Genomic DNA, 20,631 nt, shown 5'->3' with positions numbered 1-20,631 from the left:
TGCTATAGCCACATAGTGAAGCCAGTCATTTTGCAAAAGGACTAAAATCTTCAAACATTTCTCAAAATTACTTCCAGTTATTTTGTAAAATGACAGAAAATAGTAGAAAAGTATTATAAAAAATGATTTATTTCCCAGACTGTTCAGAAAGGCACAATAGATCACAGAACAAATGCTGATTTCTATAATAGAGACTATTGTGAGGTAATTTCTGCTTTGTAAAATTTGGATCTACTTGTAACTTTTATCTTGGGTGATATTTGACCTCCCCTATTAGAACCATACATGTAGGCATTTCATTAAATGCTAGCTGGAATAGATTGCCCAAGGAGGCTGTGGATGCCCCATCCCTGGAGCATTCAGTGCCAGGCTGGATGTGGCTCTGGGCAGCCTGGTCTGCTGGTTGGTGACCCTGCACATAGCAGGGGGTTGAAACTGGATGGTCATTGTGGTCCTTTTCAACCCAGGCCATTCTGTAATTGTGTGACTAGATATTTCAGGTGGTCCCCAAGTAAAGCATGGAGCATAACAATGTGGCCAGTATTTTCTGGAATGATTTATATCTCCAGTCCCTTTTCTGTAATAAGTGGCTGAAACAGGTATTCCTTGAAGGAACTGCAAATTTATTTTTATTTTTATTATTTTTTTTCAGAATGTCTGCTTCCACAGTACCATCAAAACACAAAGTTTATGTTCAATGTGGGTTTAAACTTCCAAAGGCAATTTACTGTAGGGATGACTTTGTTCATGCAAAATGAATTTAGTTTACAAGCCATTTTTTTCTTACATCAGGTGATAAGGGTCTGGGTAAAACTGCCTGAAAGAAAAAAATTGGAGCCTGAGAAGGATGAGACAAGGAGGACTAAAGTCTGATAAATACCCTAAACCAGCATTACTACAAGAAAGCAAGCTTGTCGTATTTATCCTCATATTAACATGATTTTTCATGGCTCACTGGTGAACTACTGGGGAGATTTATGCAGCTGAAAGGATGATGTAGAAATAGGAACAAAGAGTAATGGAAGTTTAGCTTGCTCTTGTCAGTGGGAGTTCCACTTCTTGGCAGCTTTAGGGGTTTGGTAAACAGCATGAGATGATGTCCAGAGACAGTCTATTACCTTGTGTCTGTATGGAAGAAACATGCTTATATTCTGCCTTTCAATCCTCTTCCCCACCACCTTCTGCAGGGCCTGTGCCCTGTATGTCCTGCTGTAATGGAGCTCTTTTTTTGCTGCTGTTCTTGTGTAGTTGTTTTCTAACCTCCTCTGTAACAGAAAGTTAGGAAAATCAGAGTGTCTTTTTAGGCATTGGTGCCTTTGACCAAATAGTTGGTGGTAACTGGAAATTCCCCTTTTCTCTATGGACTGGCTCCTTGATGTTTGCAGCTCCTCACTGCTTCTTCCATCATCACTGTTCACAGGAGCTGCTTGGCTACATTTCAGATGCTGTTCTGGCCCTGTCTACATTTTAATTTTCAGCAGCTTTTCTGACTTCTCCTTCCTCAGCATTGCCTGGCAGCACATCCAATCCCTCTTCAACCCTCCCAGGGAGAGTGGACAGGAAAGGTGCCCAGGAGGGTGGGACAGAGCAAGAACAGAGACCACCACTTCTGTCACCAGCTGGCAGGGCGATTCCTGATAGGATTAACAAGGACTTCCTTCTCTTTGGGCAAGGAGAGACTTTCTCTGCCAGACTCACAAAGTGAGATGAGTGGCTGATGTGAAGTTTGTCAGACTGTCCCATAGAAATCTTAACACTGTATTGACTAGTATTGCCAACTCAAATCATGGAATTGCATCCCCTTAATTCTGCTCATTGGCATCATGAATTAACATTACAATTATTAGCATCAATTTCTATTTGAGAAAAAAGCACCTACTGTGTGGTATTTTTGTGATGCTACGGTATTGCAAATATATTTGCAAAAATTGAACTACTCCCCATTTTAAGACATACAAGATTAGTTAAGCTGTATGACCAGGATGTATTGTTTGAAATATATACTTTATTTTTTTTAGCATAAAACTATTTTCTTTGATAAAAAAGCTTTATTATATAAAAAGATTTATAAGATAGAGTTACAAAGATGCAGTGCTTACAGAACGGACATAATATATTTTTCTTCACCAAAGATGTCACTACAAGAGGAAACAGGAATGTACCATAGAATCACAGGCTGTTCCTAGTTGGAAGGGATCCACGAGGATCACCAATCCAACTCCTGGCTTCACACAGAACCACCCAAAATTTGAGCCCTGTGTCTGAGAGCATTGTTCAAATGCTTCTTGAACTCCAGCACTGGAAGAGGGGTGCTGTGACCCAGGTGCAGAATCTGGTGCTCTTGTTAAACTTTGTGCCATTAGTGACTGCCCATCCCTCACATTTGTCAAGACTTCTCTGCAAGTCCTCTGTACTCTCAAGGGTGTCACCAGCTCCTCCCAGATTAGTGTCACCTCCAAACTTTGCTTAGTATGCTATCAAGTCATGCATCTGAATCATTTATGGAAATATTGAAGAGAGCTGGCCCTAAAATGGAGCCCTGCAGAGCCCCAATAGTGACTGGCTGCCAGCCTGTAACCCCTTTGAGCCCAACCTGGTATATCTGTCTTCTCTGCCTCTATAGGGTAATACAGTTTTGTTCATGTATTTGTGAACTAAATATGGGTCAAAGTAGTTTATTTCTTTTTTGATGACATAAAGTTAACTGGCAGTCAGCGAACTACACTTTCAAGCTGACTTTTTCCTTGTTTTAAACATCTCTGTAGTTGCACTGTTTAATATGGCTGGTGGTCCCCTTCCTCTTTAGCACGATGCTTTTGTGGCAAACACCTCAAACAGTTCTGTCTCAGATTCACACGCATTGCAGACTCTCACAGTTCTCTCTTAACAGCTGTTGTGATCCATGCAGTTTGCTAGGAGTGGGCCATGTGAGCATCGCCATGTCTCCCTTATGAACTTCAGTGATTTCCAGATCACAAATATTCGTTGTCATGTAGCAGCACTCAGACTGACCTGAAAATAATCTCATAGTCACATCTACTGAGAGATGCAATAGAGCTTGAAGCAGGAAGGAAGATAGGGAAAGAAAGAATTTGGAAGAAATAGGATCTTGTGATGTAATCATCTTGGACATCACTCTTTGATGGGATCAAAAGCAATGTAAGATAGCAGTAAGATTGCACAGGTACAGGAAGATCCAACAGTTATTATTTGATTGCTGTATGGTGAGAAAGAGAAGAAGAAGTAGCAAGAAATAGAAAGATTCAGCAATAGGATAAGGTGGATTTCAGCAGCATCATGAGAGAAGACTTTGACTGGAAATTAATTAGCCGTTAACCTATTTGTCAAAATATCAAGATATTATTCCACTGACTAAATTAAGAAGCTGACCTTTTACAGATGTCAAGAGGAAGAAAGATAAATTAGTCATTGCTGTCTTGTATTACAGCACTCAGAATTTTATAGTCTTTTTTGGGATACTGCAAAACAGAAGAGCTGTGAAATCCTAGATGTCTTCCATAGAATTATTTTGCTGATTTTTTTTTTTCCTCTTTTCAAATAGAGATTAATTCTCTCTTCAGAAATAGCAATTCATGCTGTGTCACTGAGATATAGTAAGATTTTTAGATAGACCAGGTTCATTAGCTTTCTCTATCCCTCCAATCCGAGCAGTATTGTTCTAATTTCTTCAACTAGCCCAGGGTACAACATTTATAGAATTGATGTCAAAATGACCAAAAAAAAAGTAATTATGTACAAACTTAGAACTGCACAAAATCAACACGAGTGGAAAAAGAAATGCTTTACATTTACCTTGGAAACATAAAATATTTGTCTTTTTAAGAGAGGACAACTGTTACCCAAATGATCTAAATAAAACAATTCTCAACATTAGTATTTCTTGAAAATTGAACAATTTTGTAGCTTTTAGTCTATACATACAATATTCAGTGATGATGTGTAATTTTTCTGCTGGAGATGTATGGGATAGAGAAGAACAAAACTTTTTTCTGTTGTAATGATAACATCTCCCAGAAGTGATTCTGAGAAAATCTTTTAAAAAAATAAATAGGTAGTCATAGTTTGTTTTTAAAGAGTTGTTTGAGTTGCTCAGTACATTTGGAAAGTTACACTTGTCTTCACAATGAAGTAGAAGACACATTTAAGTGGAACAATAGCTTCATCAATATTTTATGAGAGTTTGCAGGAAATAAATAAGATACGCATGTGGAAAATGTTATGGATCTTTACATTTCAAAACTCTGTCCCAAAATCCATTTAAAAATTACATTTTTTTTGTGTCTGTGGTTTAACACACTCTGCAAATTCTCTTGAGTTTCATTGTGGTGCTTTAGAGTTCACAAATCTTGATGTAAAAAATAATAATAATAAGAAGAAGATTGAGGCCATGCCCTTTCCTCCAACTCTTCAAAGCATATCCACTCCTCACTAAGCAGGGCTGTAAGGAAATCCCAGGCCCCCAGTCAACCATGGGAGATGTGATAGGTGGTTCACCCCATTATTTTGGGAAGCAGGTTTATGTTGTTTCCAGCGCCCGCTCTGACGTGCTGAAGAGTGGATGTGCCATGTCTCTCCAGCACTGAGCTCTGCCAGATTCCAGGTCCCCACACAGTCAGAGCTAGCAGCAGGACAGCCTGCTTCGAAGCATGCCAACCTTTTGTTTGAAGAGACGGCTTCCACTCAGCACAAAGAACAGCAGGTCCAGGCAGCTGAGGGCAGTCAGGCTCAAAAAAACTTCGTTGTAGCTTTCTAACTTTTCACTGTCACTCACATACTTTATGTAGTAGGCTCTAAAGAGGTGATAGGGAAGGAAGCAAATTATGATGACACAGATGAATATCAAGTTCTTCACCTGGGCCCAGAACTCTTGGTGTGACCAGAGAGAAGCGGAGAGTTTTCTTGAAACTTTGACCAGAATAAAAATCTGCAGGCCCAGGAGAACAGAAGTAATTAAGGCGACAGCTGCAATGGTTAGGTAGTTCAGGACTTTCACACTGTCCTGTTTCAGCTCCTTGTGGAATTTAAAGCATGCTTTGTCATCATAGTTCCCTGAGCGTCCATACTGAATGTAGAAGAGTGGCACCATGAGGACGATGACGATGACCCACACGGCGACGCTTGCGGCAATGGCATGTAGCTTCCTATAAAACTCTACCTTATCCTTCCACTGAAAGAAGATCAACCACCGGATCACCAGTGTGATCACGTAGAATAGGAAAGTCAGATACATGTGGATGTGCACCATAGCACTCACCATTTTGCAGAACGGCATGTGGAAGATCCACTCTCTATTGATATAGTAGTGCAGACGGAAGGGGACTGTGAGGAGGAGGAGACCATGTACCACGACTAGATTAATGATGGCTGTGGTGGTCACAGACAGACTGTTCATCTTGACCAGCACAAATGACATTGCAGTGGAACCTATCCCACCTCCAGCAAAGGCAACGGAGTAGACGGTAATCAGGATAGCTCTTGTGGTGTTGGTGTGGGCAAAGGCGGAGAAGGTGTCATTGCTGGCTATGTTCTCTTCAGTAATATTCCTGAAATCTTCCTTGTACATATTCTAAAAATGAAAGAATACGTAAAGACTGAGATAAGATGAGAATAACAGGGAACCCACCTGAAAAGCCAGAAGAGCTTTCAATCTGGTTCTTACTTGAGAGATAATGGTGGAATCTCACACTTGGAACAAGCTGTGATGGTTATTCAAAAATCCTCCAGCCTAGAGAAAAAGGTTGAAAACCTTGGGAGTAGAACCTGCGTTAGATTACAACATTACAAACCATCCTCTTAAAAACAAGCATGATCTTGTAGTAAATGCAAAAAAGAGATCCTTAGAGAAATCATGATTGTGGTGGTTTTGAACTCTACTACTAGTTCACCTTTTTCCTGAGCATCTGAATGTTTCCTTGGTGAACACCAGATACACTGAATTCTGCTAGTCATTCATCCGCTTGTTCATCTGCAGCACAAATCTGCCTTTCCCAAAGCCAGATAATAACCACGTATTTTTTAAATCAAAGCTATACATTTTGTTTGCTACTGTATGCTGAGTTTTATACACACTGCAGTCAGCTCCTTCTGCATCTGAATAAGAAATTAAGTATGGATACGCAGGCTCCATGGAGATCCTGCTCAGATCCTGCCAGCCTGAGCAACGTGGGTGATGCTGGTCTGGTGCTCAGGGCCATTTCACATCTAATACATGGTGTCAGGGTGTTACAAAATAGGATGTTAAAAAATGTTAGGAAAGGCCATCCTGGGTTATAGCAAATAAGATTTCCTGGCCAGATCTGATGGAGATTAATGGAAAGTTTAATAAGTATGCTGTACATTCTTAATATAATGTCATTTCAAAGAGAGATTAAATAGAATTTTGAGAAGTCTAAATGCAAATTCTGTTAGCATTTTTAAGTGTTATAAAAGTACGTGAAAGAAGTAGTGTTCAGGTAGGGCATCCTCCTGAAGCAAGAATCTGTGGAAGTATCAAGAGGATGTCCACATTAGTGTCACAGAAGGAAAGCTTGAAAAACTGAACAATGCTGGGCACAGTTGTACTGCTAACACAACCTGAATAATCTAATTTAAAACTGGTGTGAATGTTGCAACAGAAGGTTTTCTTCCTGGATGAGTTTTTGGAATCTTTTTTCTTTTGATACTTCACGATGAAGTACCTGTATCTCTTTGTCTGGTTGGTATTTCAGGTTGTTTTCATAAATACACTGGGAGGGAAAAAATTATTTAGAAATTCCCTCTCCTGTGGAAAATCTAGGTGGTTTTATATCTATATAAATATCTATATTAGTTTTATAAAGTGGTTTTGCTTACAGTGAGGTGACTATATCTGTAATGTCTCAGATATTTTTATTTTTTTTAGCAATGTTTCTAGAAATTCCCCTCTACAGTAATCAGTATCTCTTTACACACTGAATAATCAGGCGTTCTCTAGTTACGACGGTGATGCTAAGACTTCAGACATTTTATTACATTCAACATAGATAGAACTCCTATTCCTCAAAATCACATGTAGTGTTGGTTGGCACATACTGACCTTTTATGTTAGAAAGTAAAACCAGACACAAAAAAGACCTTCTTCTTAAAGGTACTGCTAATTGGCATATCACACTGTAACTTTTGCATCAGAAACCATAGCAGTTCCTTCCTGTTCTGTTCTCATTTCCGAGATGTTGCATTTCAGCCTCAGTGCCAGGCAAGCCAGAAGACATTAGCAATAGCAACTCATCAGTTTTCCAAGCTGTTCAACTTTAGTTTGAGAAGATGTCTCTACAAAGTGGCATTATCACACTGTTTTAATTTAAAGCGCATATTTAATGTTTAAAAAGTGTCACGGCTCTAAAGGCAACAAGCTGCAAGTGTGGATAGATGTTAGCAGCCCCAGCAGCAATGCTGTGCTGTGAGAGGAAGGACCTCTCGTGGTCACTTGTTCAGAGTCCAGCAATGAAATCTGATCTGAAAGAAGGAAGGAAAAGATGAGCAGAAGTCAGATGACTGACACTATCCTCATACCTATATATTATCCTATTAAGTGGATAGATAGAGACTCCTTAGTGCCCACCTAGTTGCTGAAATATAGAATTTTGTAGTATTGCTAACTTCCTTTATTGTTAGATTCTGCTGGAAATCTCATTTTCTTTAATATCAAAAAAAAAAAAAAAAGGAAATTTACCACCTAATAGGATATATTTAATAAGCTTATGAGCTCCTCTCTGCTACGAGCATCCAGCTGAAGTATCACTGTGTGATGAATACAGAGTATTGCATGATTCGGCGAGTTTCAGAGAGGAAATGCTGCTCTGAGGTAAGATGAAGCTTTCTGTTGTGCTGGCAACCACATGGCTACATCCCACTGATGTGAATTACAACTAGAAGTTCCTTTGGCCAGCATTTTACAGGAGGTACATGGAATGAGAAATGATGCAGGTCTTACAAGAGAGCAATTTCTTATGCGTAGCTGTTAGAGCAGGTCCAGAGGAGGGCCATGAAAGTGATCAGAGGGCTGGAGCACCTTTCTTATGAAGAAAGATTGAGGGAGCTGGGTTTGGTTAGCTTTAGAGAAGGGAAGGCTCTGAAAGACCTCATTGCAACTTCCCAGGACTTTAAGGGAGCTTACTGACTATCACAGGATCTGATAGTGATACGACAAAGGGGGAATGGTTTTAAACTAAAAAGAGGATATTTAAATTAGATATTAGGTGGAAATTCTTTACTCAGCAGAGGTGAAGCACTGGAATGTGTTGCTTGGAGAAGCTGTGGATGCCTCGTCCCTGGAGGTGTTCCAGGTCAAGCTGGACAGGGCTCTGAGCAACCTGATGTAGCTGTAGGTGTCCCTGTTCATTTCAGGGGAGTTGGAATAGATGACCTTTAGACATCCCTTTCAACTCATGCAATTCTATGATTCTTTGACTAGCCATGAGGAAATGATGACAACTACTTCACTTGAGTGCTATAGCAGTTAGAGATCTGCTGGTACCAAAGGCTCAGGGATACTCTATTCTGACAAAAGAGATAACTTGCAAAGAGGCCAGATGCTGGGTACTTTCAGAAATATGATCAGCAAAAAGATTTGTATGCTTTCAAGAATCATCAGTTACCAGTGTGGGTAACACCGTTACGTTCATTTTGTGTTACTTTCTGCACAGAACAGTCCACAGAACTTCCCTGGGCTGCTCTGGTCAGGTTAGAGCATGTTGTTTATACAAATGATTCAGTCTCTTTCAAAAATTTCCCAGGAAAAGCATATTCATTCCAACCTACAGGAGTTTATTTCTCTTCTATCCTATAGTTAATCATCCTTCCTACTGTTTAAAAAAAAAAAAGAAAGGTGAATCATATTTCTGGACAGAACGTTTAACTTTCAGGCATAATATATGCTTATGCTTTTGCCTTTTGATTTAAAAACTTTCGTCAAATCTTTGTTTTCCCAATACATAAGTAGAGATAAGAGATTCTTATCCTCTCTTTATTCCCATCATACTTGTGGGTCCTCAATGAGCTGCCTGTATGTCATCAACACTGTGCTCCTACTCTTTGCTTCTTAGATGAACATCTTTGCATTTCACACTAGCAAAATGCATGCTGTTAGTTTGCCCCCAGCTTAGCAATCCAGATCAGTCAGTCACTGACTTGCCCTCTTCGCTGCTTACTGTTTTCCCAGGCAGGTTCAGCAGTTACCATTATGTTGAATCAACATGATATCAGCTTATCCGCAAATAAATAAATAAAGCACATTTCTCAGCCAAGATGACAGTCCTACGGTCTCTGCCAAACAGTGAGCTCTACTCTCTGTATAACAAGTGTCAGCAAAAGCAAGCCCCATGTATACATCTGCTGAGGGACTGGAAGGCTTCACACGGATTTTCATGTGTTCTGACAGTTGGATTATGCAGAAGAAGCTTTTGCAGCCTGTATTCAACCAACTGAGAAGTTTGACTTAAATTTGCAGAGGGGAAAAGTTCAGTTCAGAAGAAAGACTTCTATTTTTGACGTACTTAACAAAATGGGAAAAGAAACGTTTGTCAAAACTGACATCTCTGCAATAAATCAAACTGGGTTGGTAGCGATGCAAAACACAAATACTGCTTCACAAAAGCCTGCTTTAAATGTGCATTTGTTTCACAAACATCCTCATTTAGTCTCAGAGCTGCTCTCTTTTGGGAGCTTTGTAATTGCTTTTCGATTTGCTCGAATTCCATGCTGTGTCGTGGTAGTGCAGGCTATGTCACTAGAATAATTGCAGTATTCTCTTAATTTCAAAATAACCACACACACCTGAATTTTGAAGCATGGATGTCTGCTTAAAAGGAAACATTACACATTAAAAATAGGATCTCTTTTTTTCTTTTTTCTCATAGATTTTAGTGATTCCTCTAACTTATTCTCATCCTCTGACTCTTATATTTGTGTGTTGTAGGCTGTCATCGTTATCCTGGCCTTTTTTAGTTTAAGTTCAGTCTACTGAAGCATGAATAAGATGGAAAAACATGTTGAGTCCTCTTTTATTTGCAGTTTTCATTGTTTATACACAAAAAGTGGAAACTATGGAGTCTTCCTAATTATTTATCATTCACGTTATTGAAGAGAACAAATTTACCCTTCCGTTCTTTTCTGAGGTTGCATGGTAGCAAACACATACACATGCAAACCTGAAAAAATTAAGAACTACTGGTTATCATTACAAAAAAGGCTGAAGCAATGTCTTCCTGTACTAGGAAATTACAAGTGATGAAAACAGTTGTGCAGAAGAGCTTTGAAAGAAGTTCAAAATAACACTAGCAAATCGGGTTATTTTTAAAGCTGCAAATTCATTTTAAAAGCATTGCCAACCAAGTCTTTTGTTCATTCTGCGTATGCTTATACCTCAGCATTTATCTCCACTCTTCAAGCGTTGTTTACTTGGCTCTTCATTTCATGTTAGCTCTAAGAACAAAAAGGAGAACACCTGCAATTTTAAAATGCCATTGCTTTACTTTGAGCCTACGACAGAGCAGCAACCATGAGCTCAGCTTTGTGAGGGCAAGGCTATCCATAAGCACTCAGCCTCAGGAGAAATATTGGTTGTGTTCTCAGTGACAAGTTCATGGGGAGAAGAAATGGTCTTGTGGCTTACACTTTACTATCTCCTACCACTGATGTGATGTCTTGTCAGAACTGGTTTTTAGGGAATTTAACACGAGGTCCCTTAATTTACAGCCATTTGTTAGCCTTTGGGAGTCTTCAAAGCCTCCTGTTTCTGAGCAGTTCTGTTTTTCTACTGCCTGAAATAAACAAGTTTACACACATGTGTAAACCCCATAGAGATGATTGTTTGGAGGGTTGCTCCTAGGGTAGAAGGGATCATTTGAAAGAGTGTTTTGATTAAAAAACAGCAGTGGTACTGCATCTGACAAAAGAGTGAGTCTGGATATGCTTAAAGGATAGATATCCAAATAGATAGATGCACTTTGAGCCACATCTCATCCATGCTTTCTGCCAAGATTGTTGCTCAGCATTTATCTCTCTTGGGACTTTCTGTCACTGCTACGTGTGTGCAGTGCTAGAAAAATCTGACTAAAAGATTTTAGTAAATAAACATTAGCTATATCAGTATTGAGATCTTATTGGGAGCAGTGGTTGTGGGGTGCGTGTAATAAGAGATGACTTAATGCAGGACTGAGCCTCTGTTCTGAGTCTGAGCAAGGTCAGCTTTGCCCTCCTGCAAGCTTTACTCGTTCCTGTCAGAACACACAGTTATATTTGGGTACAATGCTTTTGAAAGCAAGGGTATAAACATCCAACATTTAGATATAGTCTTATGTAAGAACACTTTAACTGACTACATCCTATTGCTTCACACTGGTTAAAAAAACACCAAGGACATCTGTTCTGTGGTACTTCACAACAGTCTGCTCTTGTGAGAGACCTTCTTTTTCACATTTCGTGGTTTTAATAGTGACCAACAGCAAAAGAGGTACAGATAGTAATAATAAAGTGGTGATAATCCTAATAACCAGCTCTTACCTAATGTCTTTCTTCATTTGATTTAAAGCCCTGTTAAAACATACACGTATAATTCTCTCCATGCTACAGCTGAAAAGCAGAAACCATTGTGGCAAAGCCAGATATAATGCTAGGATATCCTTAGATCAAGTCCTGTTGTCTTTGCTCCTCTAAGTCTTGCTGTAGAACAAACACATGACAATAACAGTGGTAAGAAAGCAATGATAACATTGCAATGATAACAGCAGGTAGTATTTAAAATTTTTTTGATGTTTTATAATATTATTGATTCACAGAATAAGCGAGTGAATACATTTATTACTGCTGACATTTATAATAATTACATAATGTTTGAGTTATATAATATTGCTGATACGTAACGGCGTTACTTTCCTGAGTGATTATCACAAATGGTACTTCCCATGTTAAATTATTTATGCATTGTTTGCACTCTGCAACAAATTTTCAATTCTCTTACTACTCAAAGTGAAAATAAATACTGAATTACCAGAGTTTGCTCTGGGACAGGCATCATTATCTTTGTCTCTAAGTTGTAGTTAGTGTCAGCTCTAGGTAAGAACTTACCTAGAAATCAATATGCATAATTGCAATTCACTTTCCCTGCTAAACCGATGTGATTTTGCTCAAGATTTTATCAACAGAACGTTAAATTTCTAGAGTGTGTTTCTCTCACTGCAGTTCAAATAATAGATTTCAGGCTGACACATTCAGATTTTCACCATTACTATTCTAAGGTGGTGAGAAAATGTGATCATTATAGAACATCATATATCAGCTGAATTTAAACACACATGCTAGAAATGTATATACTCTGTAAGATGTAATTAATTTCTGAGGGTCTGAGCAATATCCCAAAATGTGAAAGGATTACGATAGCAGTTTTGCCTAGTCTCTTTATGTCACCTGTATGAAGCCGCCAACTAGTTTAAATTTGCATGATAGGAACAGATCCTATATAGTTCCTAAACAGTTGAGAGTCTGGCCTAGATTTCAAGGACCACTTGTCCTGAGCTCCAAGTAGCATCAAGGCTCCTTTGCTCTGGATCGTTTGAAAGATCCTTGAGAAATGAGAGCTGTTTGCTTTCTGCTCAGGCGTAATACCTGCAGTCGATGGTTTTTTCAGCTGTTCTGAACTTGGAGATGTACACAGAATAACCATGGCAACCCAGGAGTTTTGATTTTCTGCAGTTATTTTGTCAGAACTCAAGATCAGGAGTACTAATTCAGAAGTAGACAATACAGTGTGGTGGGAAGTATGCAGGTGTGATGGTTTGGTCCTTTGAAAAACTACTTTCCTTCACTTACACAGGTGGCAGAAAGCAGAATATGATTCACCCGAACACCTAAAATTCACTGTGGGTAACCTGACTTAGTTACTTGATGGTAAAGATGGAGTGACATTTTGGGAAACACTGAGCTGATACCATGCAGAGAATCTGGGCTCCAGAGGGGATCCCTAAGCCAGAGAGAGAGTGGTTTCAAAACATTACGTGAAGAGCTAAGGTTGGTTTTCTGTGTATACAAACTTGCTAGACAGATGAGGAGACTTTTGCTGGCCAGAAAACTCTATTACAAGTAGCAGAGTATACCTTAATTATACTGCTAAATTTTACACTGGAAGAGCTAAATCCTTTTGCCTTGCATTCATGAAAGCATCAGGGCTTGAATTACCAAAAACCTATTTTAATGCTTGACACCTAGCCTTCTATGTCTCTGTATATATTCAGAGCCAACACTTCACCTGCATTTATACTAAGCATGTGGGTTGTTCCAAAAGTAGTGCCTCCTATTCATTTCCACAGAAATTGCAACAGATACAAAGAGTACAATGACACTACTTGGTAGAGTAAATTCTCCAAAACACTATTTTTCAACACACTCACGATCATTAGCTCTGCATTTTTACCAGAGATGAACAAGAGCCTGCTTGCCACTCAGTTAAAAATCTGCTCCAGTGGAGGTGACCCACTGTCACTGTCACCACTGCTGAAACACACCACCCACTGCCTCGCTGAGCTCACATCCACTGTTTGGACTCCACAAATGTTCAGCAAGTGGTGATGAATGTCATTCATCATGTCAGTGGGTGCCATTTTTTCTGCATGGAGGAATTCAGTGACACACCTTTGCTTCACACATACTTCAGACACCATTTGGTCAAACTGCCTCTCTGCTGCTATCCGTCATACAGCAACAACATGTAATGCAATATTAATGGAAAGGTTCACCCTCTACTTCCATATCATCAACATCCACCTCTGGTATTGTGGTCCGACATAACAAAACAGGAGGAATTACTTTCAGAGAAGCCCTTGCATAAACTGAGGCATTGTCCCATAGTGGCTCGCTAGTCCTGTAATAAGCCATGAACTTGATTCTTCTCTCTGCTATATAATTTTAATTCAACGTGGTTCCAGTTTCACTGACGGTGCTGCTGGTAGAACGCAGTGAGACAGCAAATTAAGGTCCCGCTTCTTCAATTTTCCCCTTGAGTTATGCCTGAATATAAATCAGCAACTATGGCATGAAGACAGCTTCCTCTGAAACCACTTCCAAAATCCTGCAATAGAGATACCATGGAACTGTCCAGATAAAACAAGGTTTAGTTTCTTGACAACTGATATGATTTTAATCTATCCTCTGATAAACTGGGGGAAAAAATTGCATTTCCATGTATGTTTGATTGAAAGAGCTGGTTTTAATAGACTTCTCTGTAGGATGACAAATCCCAAGCATGGTTGTGTTCCACACACCTTTTCTTATGATGAGTCAGAGCAGTGTCCTCTACAAGGGTAGTGTCTGGTACAAGGATGACGTGGGGAAAGCATCTTCTGCTGCATCCTCCTTACTCAAAGCTGAGATCTGTTCAGAGTCTGTCCTATGCCAGATATGGACCAGGTCCTACTCTGTAAGAACTGGCTGAATCAGTAATTAAGCTCTAATTGTGACAGGTTAATTGCAATTTATCAGTAAGCAAAAGATCAGCTGCTAATAAGAATAACTGAAATTTCAAATGCAGTTAAATTAACTTTTAGTTGCTACTAAGACAATTACATTTCTGACTCATATTTCTCATGTGCCTTATTACTTCAAGCACCTGAATAGAAATATAATAATTATCCATGAAAAGAAAAATGTTCAGTATCAGTATCAGCCAAAAACATTTTGTAGGCAATAGGTTTCTTAAAATGTCTCTATCTGGGTTGTGAAGAAGTTGTGGTTTATGGCTGTCACCCAGGTGGTATAAAGCATCCTATGAGAGAGAAATACTGCCTGTGACACATCTGAAAGAACATTTTGCAAAAAGTATAAGGAAGAAAATGTGACTTGCAATTCCTCATTTCGCACATCTTTGCACAGCAGAGAGATAAACTCAAGCCCCTGTGAGAAACAGAAACACGTCTGGGTTTTCCCTTCTACTTCCCTTTTCTAGAAACAAAACATTCTGCAAGATATTATCCCCAGGCATCATTACTCAACAGACATTAGCTTAAAAATACCTGAGCCAAAGTGGTGTAGAGAAAGACTGCTTCACCCTCAGTCTCTCTCATTAACTTTCCCTTCTTTGCGAGCACTGAAATTGCACCTCACTCCGTGTTGAAGAGCAGTGTATCAGTAAAACTGTCTCAAATTTCTGTTCAGGTCTTTCCCTAACCCAGATCTCTCACTAGAGGACTACAGCAACGACAGCAACAAAACCAAATCCATATAAAAATCTGTTGTACTACTACTTTGATAGTGCGGGGAAGGATCTCAAACCTAGAAAAAAAACCTGTTGTAATTATAATAATTTGCCTCATTTTCTCCATACCTTATGTTTTCTGTTGGCACTCTGCTTTGGCTACAGTGTTTGTTGCCGAGGAAGGCAAGAGCCATCAGAACTACAGACAAAAGCCATCTGTGCTAATTCTGGTCTAAAGGGGTCTTTACAGAAGCTGTGTGATTTATTTTTAATAGCTGCACTTTTCCAGTAGTCTATCACCAGCTTTAATATCATCTTGTTCTGCAGGATTTTACCAGTTCACATCTCTCACATACCAGTAGCTTTTTCAGTAGATTCTTCTTTCATAGGGAATCCAGCACAGGAATTCACTTATCAGAGCTTTTTCTCACCAAGATTTAAAATAATAATAATAATAATAATGGAGGGAGGAGCTGATTGACAAGGAGATGCACTACTCTTGCCATAAGGTTGACATTAGACTGCAGAGAATGAAATCACATGTGCACTGCCATGCAGATCAAGTACGCATACATGTCCTTCTGAGAAGAAAAAGACATTCTCTTCACCTAAAAATATAGTGCTTACTCTAAATGTGTTTGAATTATGTACTAGCCTCTTGCTAACTGCCTGCTAAGGCAGGAAGCGTGCTGTGGGGAAGAATATTTTTTATAAATATACAGCACAAGTCCATTGCTACTTGTCCTGAAGATGTTTCCTGCAATTTCTAGTACTGATTTATTCTCTGATCTTTTGTTTCATTTGATTTCTGACTGCAGATATGAAACAAATGCTATCATAGAATGCAAGAAAGAAGAATCATTACAGTAACTATCCCTTTCCTGATGAATATCTACATATATATAGATATAAAATTAAGCATACTAAAATGTGCTTTCTAGTTTGGCAAAGGAACATACCTCCCTACATTAGACAATCCCTAGATTGTCTGCATAATGAAGTACCAAAAGCAAATCTTACTGCTAGTATTGTTATTTTGATATTAAAGATGCTTCCCCTACATCAGCAGTGAAAGGGAGTACTTCAGTACTACTACTGGGTAAGACAGGAGCTTGCAATTTAGGAATTTAGTTCTTTGTATATCTTTCAGAAATGAGGAATGTACTGTGAGTGAATTGTTCTGCACTGCATTCAAGAAGTATATGTATTTGCAAGAGCCTTTCCTGGCCAACAAAAGTAAGGGTTGTGTAATGAAGTGAGGCACTGTGTGCATGCAACTGCTCTAATACATCGACTTGTTTGGGCTGAAATGGCCCATTTTACTATTAAATCTAGGGACTTCTAATAATAAGCATGATGTATTTGCTGAAATGTGATGCTAATTGTGATAACAGTAAGCCCATTAATTAAGAATTTTGAAAGACTTTTGCCTATTTGAAGTGTGGCTGAAATTGCACAGAATCACAGAATCACAGAATTGCAGGGGTTGGAAGAGACATTAAGAAATCATCGAGTCCAGCCTCTCTGCTAAAGTAGGTTCCCTACAATAGGTGGCACAGGTAGGTGATCAGATGGGTCTTGAATATCTCCATAGAAGGAGACTCCACAACCTCTCTGGGCAGCCTGTTCCTGTGCTCCATCACCCTTACCATAAAGAAGTTCTGCAGGTCTGTATGGAACTTCCAATGTTCAAGTTCTAGGTTTTAGGCCATTGCCCCTTGTCCTATCACTATACACCACCAAGAAGAGCCTGGCCTTGTCCATTTGCCTCCCACCTCCCTATAGATATTTATAAACATTAATCAGATTCCCACTTAGTCTTTTTTTCCCCTAGTTGAGCAGGCTCAGGTCTGTTAGCCTTTCCTTGTGGGGGAGATGCTCCAGGCCCCTCATCATCTTTTTGTCCCTTCGCTGGACTTCTTCTAGAGATCCCTGTCTATTTTTAACTGGGGATCCCAGAACTGGACAAAGTATTCTGTGTCTGAAGGTGTCACCAGGGCTGAGTAAAGGGAGAATATGCAGCTATGGTGCCCAACCAGGAGCAGATGCAGAAACAGCTAGCATAAGAGTTACTGTTTTGGACCATGGGAAGTGTAACCACATCTACCTTTCATCCCACTGTACACCTAATTTGTGTTTCCTGAACCTTTCTTTCCATTTCATTGACACAAGAATCTGAAGAAAATCTTGGGCCATGCTGCTTGTGGCCACAATGCTGTTTTACCACTTGTGATTTGTGTTTCCAAATCTGTTTGGTTTTGGAGCTCTGCAGAGCATAGGCTGCTCTGTGCTGTTACACACAGCATCATTCTACTGCTTCCTTTTCTTGGTTGTTCTTAAGACATCTCTCTACAAAGTAGAATTAAAAACAAAACATCAGTTAACTTCCCTGCATAACTTTCTTCTTTTCATTTCTTATAGGTTTTTTTTTGTTGTTTTTGTTTTTGTTTTTTTTTAATGTAAGTACTGCATAGATTGTCAGTTGCTGGAAAGCATATGCCAAACATTTTAATTCCTTATTATATAAGTCATATGAGCTCTTCCTAAATGAAGCCAGACTGAAGAACAGTCAGTATGTTATTATGAGCCCTTTGAGATAGACGTGAGAAAGAAAGAAAGAAGGAAAGGAAGAAGAAAAGAAGGAAAAGAAGGAAGGAAAGGAAAGGAAAGGAAAGGAAAGGAAAGGAAAGGAAAGGAAAGGAAAGGAAAGGAAAGGAAAGGAAAGGAAAGGAAAGGAAAGGAAAGGAAAGGAAAGGGAAAACCAATGAAAGTTAATCCATCTGGAATCAGTGGAATGTGGTGGAGAGAAAGCACAAATGATAATTTGCTACAGCATGCCTACTGTAGGAGATAGCCCATGTCTACATGAACTGAACAGTATTTGTTAGACTGGACATAACAACATGATTCTGTAACTCCATTGTATCTTGTTCTCAAGTTAGTAAATTAAGTACTAGTCTAAAGACATCCCAGAAGTAGTTTCCCTGTTGATTTCAGTGGTGTTAAGGATTCAAGAAGATAAGGAAAGTTAATGTTTTTAACTGTTCTATTAAATTGGAAATGAGAAGCATCAACTCACTGAGAAGGGATACCCATTTTTTCCCAATCCTTCTCTCTTTGCACCAGGAAATCAGGATCGTTACTGGAAGTGATTCAATGACTTCTACAGCTCTCATGGTGAGAGGTCTCATGATTCACTGTGAAGTATCATTAACACAATGCAGAGTGCAGATACAGCAGTGCCTTCTGAGTGTCCATTGCAGACTTTCTGTTATGCCTCCCTTACCTTGGCTGAAAACTTTTCCTGCTTTCTTTCACTTAAGAAAGATTTCATTCCATTCAGTGAGCTGACAATAATATAATGAATTCAGTATCATGAGCCATCTCCACTTTATTTTCAGATTCACTTTTCCCTAGACGACCTACTGGACATCTCAGCTCATCTGGTGATCAATCCCTTCTCTCTCCTAAGATTATTCTCACATTAACTTAATTTCAGCTGTGTGTAAGAGAGCTCTTCCAGGTGAGAAAGAAATCAGTTAGTTTAGTGAGAGGTTCCAGCATTATATTTTGTTATGATTTTTTTGAAGTACTAGTGCTGCTCCAAAAGTAATGCATCCTATTTTATTATGTTGGCCCACAACATTCAAGGCACACGGTGGTGGTATGGCAGCATAGGCTGAACCTTCACGACAATATTCTGTTACATGTGGTTGCCATGTGACAGATGGCAGCAGAGTGGCAATCTGTCCAAATGGCATCTGTCATGGAAGTATATGAGTCAAAACTGTGCTATTGAACTCCTCAGTGCAGAAAAAATGGCACCCATTGACATTCACTGATGTTTGCTGAATAGGTGTGAGTGCAGTGAGGTGGTGAGTGGCACGTTTCAGCAGTGGCAACAGTGGGTCATCTCTGCTGGTGCAGATTTTCATGAGTGCAGCATGCAGGCTTTTGTTCATCTCTGGCAAAAATGCATAGCTGCTAGTAATGACTACATTTTAAAAAATATTGTTTCTGTAGCTAAGAATGTGTACTATAAAATAATGCTATTGTGCCCTTTGCATCTGTTGTAATTTCCATGGAAATAAATAGGAGGTGTTTCTTTTGCAGCAACCCAGATATTTTTCCCTATACTTTTTTTTTTTTTTTTTTTCTGATAAAGAAACAGCCTGAGCATTTTGTTCCAGTGGCAAAAGAGCAAAACTCATGCAATTGTTTGATATGGCAACAGAAGATATATATTGTAGCATGTGAGTCTGAGGTACGCACACAATTCATAATGCAATGCTATGCAGAAAGATCTTCAGATAGATAACTGGTGGTAAGCCTATGTTGTTGTGATCTTCCCTCTGGTCTAACTTATTCCAGTTTCCTAGACCTAGGGGTTATAGTATATTTAATGCTTCAGGTAGGCTCTACAGAACTAGTCTATGTGCCTCTACGTAACACTGCATGTATGCACATTCAAGTTCCTGGCTGTTGTGCCTGTAGAATCATAAAAACATTTAGATTGACAAGGATCTCTAAAGACTGTATAGTCAAACCCCCTGTTGAAAGTAAGGCCTTAGAACAGATTCTCCAGAGTCCCATCAAACAAAGCCTTTCTATTTCCAACAGGGGTGATTCCACCACTTTGTATTTTTCAGTTTGCTTTGAGAAGGAGACCTGCCAGTCAATCCCCTTTCTTCCCAAAACTGTGGACTACTCTGTCCACAGCATAGGATTTTACTACTGCCTTTGCTAAACATGGTGCAATTCTTGTTGATCTGATCTTTCAGCCTATCACAATCTCCCTGTTTGGTGACCCCTCCTTTCAGCATTTTCCATCTTCCAGTTTGGTGTAACCTGCAAACTTGCTGAGGATGCATTCAAACCTGTCATCCTGAATTTTTATAAAATTGATGATAGTTTTAGCCCCAGTATTGACCCCTGAGGAACTCCACATGTTATGGCTGCCTGTTAATCACAAAGCCATTACCCATCACCATTTCAGCTAGCAGTTTAGCCAGTTTTCCACCCATTTCACAGTCAGTCTGTCTAGTTCATATCTTGTTAGACTGCCAATAGGATGCTGAGGATGACCATGTCAAACAGGTTGCTAAACATCAAGGTAGATGTTGCCCACAGAACTCTCCTCACCTACTTAGCAAATTGTTTAATCATGGAAGGCATTGCAGAAAGACAAATAAAGACATTGCAGTGCTCCTTGTAGGCTGATAGATACTTTCCTCCAAAAGAAATCATTTTAACATCAATCTTTTCACCATTTGATAGCTCTTGGCCTCAAAACTTTCTTCTAATAGTGTCACTAGCACTGCTAATGCTTCTTATAACCTCAAAAATGTAATGGAACAGAATTCCAGCTATTTTATCCAGTTACTGGTATTGCTAGATTTTTGACATAT

General features: G+C 39.3%; 1 protein-coding gene across 11 annotated transcripts in view; it reads right to left on the bottom strand.

The window, feature by feature from the left end:
* Positions 1–2,022: 2,022 nt before the first annotated feature.
* The window catches only part of GPR141 (G protein-coupled receptor 141), a 27,769-nt gene continuing 9,160 nt past the window's right edge, over positions 2,023–20,631 (bottom strand). Inside the window, exons 2-5 of one of the 11 annotated variants that reach the window (XM_090142315.1) lie at positions 12,643–14,447; positions 11,542–11,700; positions 5,276–5,587; positions 2,023–5,188 (exon numbers count right to left, since the gene is read on the bottom strand). In XM_090142315.1, coding sequence (XP_089998441.1) covers positions 4,640–5,188; positions 5,276–5,584 — 858 coding nt within the window. In that variant the 5' untranslated portion in view covers positions 5,585–5,587; positions 11,542–11,700; positions 12,643–14,447 and the 3' untranslated portion in view covers positions 2,023–4,639. The other 10 variants (XR_016467642.1, XR_016467641.1, XM_090142308.1 and 7 more) reach the window with 10 other exon arrangements.

This window comes from Phasianus colchicus, chromosome 6, assembly GCF_987193195.1.
Source record: "Phasianus colchicus chromosome 6, bPhaCol1.hap1.1, whole genome shotgun sequence".
NCBI classification, from domain to species: domain Eukaryota; kingdom Metazoa; phylum Chordata; class Aves; order Galliformes; family Phasianidae; genus Phasianus; species Phasianus colchicus.
This window is presented reverse-complemented; position numbering and strand designations above follow the sequence as displayed.